Source organism: Fukomys damarensis, unplaced genomic scaffold (assembly GCF_012274545.1).
Source record: "Fukomys damarensis isolate Sample0158 unplaced genomic scaffold, DMR_v1.0_HiC HiC_scaffold_4, whole genome shotgun sequence".
Lineage (NCBI taxonomy): Eukaryota > Metazoa > Chordata > Mammalia > Rodentia > Bathyergidae > Fukomys > Fukomys damarensis.
The window spans coordinates 33006004-33012003 of NW_022900916.1; the positions used below are offsets into that span (position 1 = coordinate 33006004).

The 6000-nt window shown below is 44.4% G+C and overlaps 1 protein-coding gene across 5 annotated transcripts in view; it reads right to left on the bottom strand.

The window, feature by feature from the left end:
* Pde1c (phosphodiesterase 1C) overlaps window positions 1-6000 on the bottom strand; it is a 576741-nt gene that overhangs the window by 481233 nt on the left and 89508 nt on the right. For 4 of the 5 annotated variants that reach the window (XM_010628348.2, XM_010628343.2, XM_010628342.2 and 1 more), the window contains exon 1: window positions 5687-5771. The exons of the other annotated variant lie outside the window; for it this stretch is intronic. In XM_010628348.2, the coding sequence (XP_010626650.1) occupies window positions 5687-5771 (85 nt within the window). Of the gene's footprint in view, window positions 1-5686; window positions 5772-6000 lie in introns of those variants that run through there. 5 annotated transcript variants of the gene reach the window in all.

The window sequence follows — 6000 nt, forward strand, 5'->3', positions numbered from 1 at the left end:
ACCATATATATGCACGTAGAGGGAAAAAATATAGCATATTAGGGTCTAGTACCAACTGCAGCTTCAGGCTTCCTCTGGCAGCCTAAGGGTGGGACAGGGAACCCTTGCTGCCAGTCTGAAGCATCAAGCTTCTTGTCTCTCTCAGAATGCTGTCAAGGCCCCCCTTGTTTTCTCTCTTCTGTGACAACCCGAAGGGAAAAACACAAGTCAGGGGACACTGAGGCAGGTGCTACAGGAATCACACATCCTTTTACTAATGACACTTCTTTAGAACAGGTCTAGCATTTTCCACAATACTACAATCAAAGGATGTAGCTTATTGACCACACACTCCCAACTTCACATTCTCTCAGCCATTGTTTCATCCATTTCCTTCTGACACATGGATGTCAACACTGATTAGAAGAGGGAAGTGAGGAGCATCAGCAGAGAGTGAGTGGGGCCCATTCCCCATTCCAACGGGTTATATTTTTTAAAAAGTGCTTCTGTTTTTTTGCAAACAAACTTCATTTTTGGGAGGGTTGTTTGTACTTTAAAAGACTTCACTTCATACCAACCCAATTCATGCAAGAAGTCACATAGAAAGGAAGTGGAAGAGTGGAGTTTGAACCATGTCTGTCTTGACCCCTCCACCCAGGCTTTGCCTCCTATAATATGGTGCCCCCCATCGGGATGTTATTTCTTATCATCTTGATGAAGAGATCTGGGAGTATGTCAGATCTGCTGAAACAGCCCAGGCTGCAGCAAAACCAGAATGAGTCAGATCTTTGCCTTATGCTGGGCAGGTTAAGAATAGGAGGAAGATTAGGTAAAGGAAATAAAGACTCGTCAAATTGCCTCTCACCAGCTCCTGGTTCAGTGTGGCCCTGCCTTGTGCTCCGTAGCCAGTGTTTTTATGTGGTTTTCTCGGGTCATAAAATGGGAATGTGGTCAAGAGGTCATAGACACAGGTGAACGTGTGCTATGTGCAGAAAGCACTAACAAGGAGCCTCTCAGTAGGGATCACGGACTTCATAATCTCAGTGATTACCATGACTAGTGTCACTGGAAGGCCATAATATGCAGAAGTTCTTGTGTAGTTTGATTCTGCTGAGTTACACGTGAAAATATTTGCATAGGAAATAAGTGAGGGTATGGAGCAGAATCTTATTTTTCAAATGCACATCCTTGTCTTCTGGGGCTGGATAGTTAATGGGTAGTAAGTGGCCCGCACTACTCTTTCCAGGTGAATGTGCCTGTTTTCAGGGCAGCCTGGATCCTCAGTTCTCAGAGCACCTGCACCTGGATGCAGTGGACTACAGCATGGTTCAGCAGCTCCAGGCTTCCTCTTATAGGGACCCTGGCCAGGCTGCTCCACAGAGGTATTACTGGTGCTTGGTACAATCCTTAATCTGCAGGGCTACAGTTTGCAACAAAATATTCTACTCCTCTGACCTTTGTCCCCAGATTCCCAGCATGGTGATTACTAAAGGCCCCTCATCGGTCCAAATATCCCTGAGAAATGCCATTCCTGAGGGAGTCACCAGCTGGAGCCATCTTCTTGCCTACCCAGAAATACACCTTTAGCAAAGATAAGTTTGGTCAGGAGAATTCCTAGTAGAGTTTGTTCATAATTTTGTCACAGGGGTGGCTCAGACCTCAATGATGGCAGAGGCCCTTAAGTCCCTCTTGTCCTCACAGGCCTCTCCTGTAAGAATCTCTTAGATCTGCAGTACCATATAGACTCCTTTAGTAAAGTCCTTTGACCTGAGAGTTTTGCAAACCGATCACACCAGAAGAGGAAGTGATTCCTAAGACAGGTCAGGCACTTACAAGAGACCTGAGAGGCACCAGAATCTCATCCAGAGTCTTCTCTAACGTGCAGGAGGGTGACTACACTACTCCACTTTGTTGAAACACATGAGGAGACAGCAGGTGTGGGCCACAAGATGTCTATTCATTCTCAAAGTGAGTCCTGACTGCCACATACAGGTGTGGCAAGAACATGAGTCCTGCTTGGAAGAATTATTTGTAACATACACGACAGACATCCCTTGCAAGTGTTATATAATACACACACATATATGTACACTTATAAACACACAAAGACCTGTGCACATTTCTGTACCTAATTATAATGTACAATATTAGTGTATATTGATTATGTAATTATATATTATATATAATAGCAATGATTACAAGGTGTTGTAATTAACCCATGGGCTACATAAAATTGATATACACTATATACATCAAGAATATTTGAAAATTAATAAATGATGAAATCCTACACTTCAGAGGAAAAAGAAAGTCAAAGGAAATAACAAAGCAAATTTACAAAAGAGGTAAAATAATCTGTGGAACTGAGACACCATCTTCCACCTCTCAAAGTAGAAACTTTTAAAACAATTATAATATCCAGCATTCATGAGACTGTGAGTACCATTACTGGTGAGAACATAAATTGATAAAACTTTCCAGAGGAGAGTTGAGCAAGATATTTTATAGGTCCTAAAAATGCACATATTCTTAAATTGAACAACAATGCCTCTAGAAGTTTAACTTTAAAACATAACCATGAGGGCTGGGGACCTAGCTCACCTGCCTTGCAAGTACAAGATCCCGAATTCGATCCTCAGTGCTCCCCCGAGAAAGTAATCACGAATGTACTCAAGGATTTAGTTTTTATCACTGCTTATTAAGGTAAAAATCAAAAGCTAAAATGGCTAACAATAAGAGACTGCTTAATGTTTTTCATATGACAGAAAACAAAGCTAATAAGCTATTATTAAATAACAGATTACCAAGCATTATCCTTGCATTTTATTAAAGAAATACTGTATGTCTATGCAAAAAAGTACTAAAAGTCAGGCATCATGGCGCATGCCCATAATCCCAGCACTTTGGAGGCTGAGGCAGGAGGACTGCTGAGAGTTCAAGGCTAGCCTGTACTACATATTGAGACCCTGTCTCCAAAAAATAAGTACTAGAAAATGTATACAAGAAACATTAACATTCAATGTTGAGTGTTAAAATACAAGTGATTTTTCTTTCTTTTTGATTATCTGTATTTTCTAAATTATCTACATTGGCCTAAAATTACTAAAATGTCTCCTATCAAACTTACTAATTTCTACTTTGTCAAATGGTTGTGTACAATATTATCACATCACCCTAAGAATACGAATTCCCTATTGCAGGTCCTAAGTCTGATTTATCTCCATAAATTCACCGTTATATTAGTTTAAGTGCCTTGAATGATTCTAATTATCATTTGTGAGTGTTTTCCACCTGGCAAGCATTGTGCTAAACTGTATGTTCTAATAAAGTAAAATTAAAAAAAGAAACTTCCCACAGTTGGCATGGTGGTACATGCCTGTGAGCCCAGCATTTGGGAGGCTGAGGCAGGCACCTTGCCGAGAGTTCACAGCCAGCTTGGGCTACAAAGTGAGTTCAAGGACAGTCCAAACTACACAGTGAGACCATGTTTCAAAAAATAAATAAATTTTAGGATTCCCTATTTTTAATGTTCACACAAAGATTTAACTGAAATACCGAATAGTTTCTTTGGTGTGAAAAACTATAATACACAGGATCCTAATGAGATAATTAGTAATGTGAAATAGGAAGTAAAGGGCTAAAGGTGTAGGGAAAGTGGGAAGGGTGGGGGAAAGGTAAAAAGGGAGAGGAAAAAAATATGAGAAACTGAAAAAATGGAAATAAAGTGTTTGTAAATGGGGAGGGGAGGAGGGGATGAAGGGAGGGCAGGGACAAGGGGAAAAATGAGAATCAAGACCTATTATGTAAAGGTACAGAATCCCAATGATGAATGTAATTGTACTGTATACCTAGATTGTACCAATAAACTCAATAAAAAGAAAAAGAAGAAGAAAAACAAATAAATTCTCAAAAAAAACAAACAAACATTTGTTGGAGGAGGAAGAGGAGGAGGATAGATGCAAAGAAATGAATGAAGAAAAATACTCAGCAATTTGAAATTCCCTGGAACCTATCTTTCCTGGAAGGGATCGGCTCACTTTCGAGTCCTTTCTGACCACCACACTATACCAGTCTGTTCAACTATGTCTTCTACCGGGGAGACAGGGGATAAGAAGTGGGGAGATTATACCATGATTCTAGATTTGAGGAAGTCACCCTGTTTGGAAGATGAACTCTAGCAGGAACTACGAGGTAAAAGAAAGTCACTCTTGAAGTTTTCCTGCCAGAGTCAAGAAAACCAGTAAATATTTACAGGACAGTGAACTTTTAATCAAACACTTTTGACTTTAGTAACTTTTAATTCATTTCTACAAATGCCCCCTGTGTACCTACCAGCACCCACCACTCACTGGAGGGTGAAAAATAAATTAGCAAAGGCCATGAGGACTACTTATAGGTGCCTAAATAGCTGGTTCCAGTCCAGGGGACTGCCCTAGAGAAGACTCGTTGGAACTAAAGGCAAGGGGGTGGGGTTTCTGATGCAGATGAAGAGTGGAGACAGCAGCAAATGAAAGAGGCAGCAGGATTCCTCCACATCAAGTTGAGGGAACTTTCCTGGTTGCTTGCTGAAGCAGCTTGGGTAAAGTCTGAACAGTGAGATGCTGTGTGTTTGGTGAAAGGGAGGTCTTCCATCCACGCCCCTGAACCCGCGGGCCACTTCACTGGCAGCAAAAGTGTCCCAGAAATGAACACTGGTCTCTTCTTTCCCACTACACCGCAGAGCAGGTGCAGCACACCAAGAAACAAAATGACATGTTCTCTAATTTTCCGTCTTTGGGGTTAAGGCCAGATTTAAGGCTTTAGTAAGCTGAGAGCTCCCCAAAGTGGGAATGCGAGAGCAGCTTGTTCTCCAAATGCTGACTTTCCACAAAGGAGGCCTCCTCTCCTCCCCGTGCTACCAGGGCCTCCCCTGTCTGCCCCATCCCAGGAAGAGGAAGAAGCAAGGCCTTAAAAAGTTGTTTCAAAGCGGTGAGACCCTGTGAGGCCAACAGTAAAAGTATCAAGAACAATGGGGCCCAGCCCCCTGAGGGCCCCTTCTCTTCTCCAGAACTGTTTGGGGTGGAAAGAAAGCAAGAGCCACTGAGAGTCCAGGGGCAGGAGGGCCAAACCCCGGCACACAGCTCAGCTGGACACCCAAGCTTCTTAAGTATTTCAGTAACAGGACATATTATTCCTCTCTGCTGCATCCTACCCTCTCCGAAAGACTGGGCTCCTTCTCTTCCTTCTCTCTTCTCCTTCCTCTCTCTCTCATTCTATTATTTGGGTCTCAACATCTCGGTCTCTTTATTCCTCACCTAGTGTCAAAGTGCCCCTGTAACTAATGTCACTGCCTGGTCCCTGTTCCTGTCTCTGTCTCTTACTGCTTATCAAGTCCACCTCTTTCTGTCGCTTCTGTCCTCCCTGCCTTGGTATTCCTGTCTCTAGCTTTCTCTCCCTGGCTCCATCCCTGTCTCTGTCCCTCCTATTCTGGCTTTGTTACTCAAATCACACCACGGAAACAAAGCAGTGAGAGAAAGCTGTGACCCCCAAACCGGGCTCCAGCCCACGAGAGTGCTGGGGACAACCCCGGGCGCGGCTCCCAGGAGCTCCCTCCGGGCCGGCCCAGCCCCTGACCACCCCTCTTCCCCGCTGGAAAGGGACTCTCGGCGCCACCGCCGAACGGTGTCTGCCGAAGCCCGGAGTCCCAGGGCGTGTGGAAAGTTCTCACCGATGGTGAAGCTGTAGCCATCGATGCTGAAAGTGGCGCTCCGGCATTTTTTGAAGCCCTCCTTCTTGTTGCTGGCGTCCGTCATGGTTGGCCGGCCGGGCAGTGCCACCCCTCTTCCCCGCTGGAAAGGGACTCTCGGCGCCACCGCCGAACGGTGTCTGCCGAAGCCCGGAGTCCCAGGGCGTGTGGAAAGTTCTCACCGATGGTGAAGCTGTAGCCATCGATGCTGAAAGTGGCGCTCCGGCATTTTTTGAAGCCCTCCTTCTTGTTGCTGGCGTCCGTCATGGTTGGCCGGCCGGGCAGTGGGCAGTGCA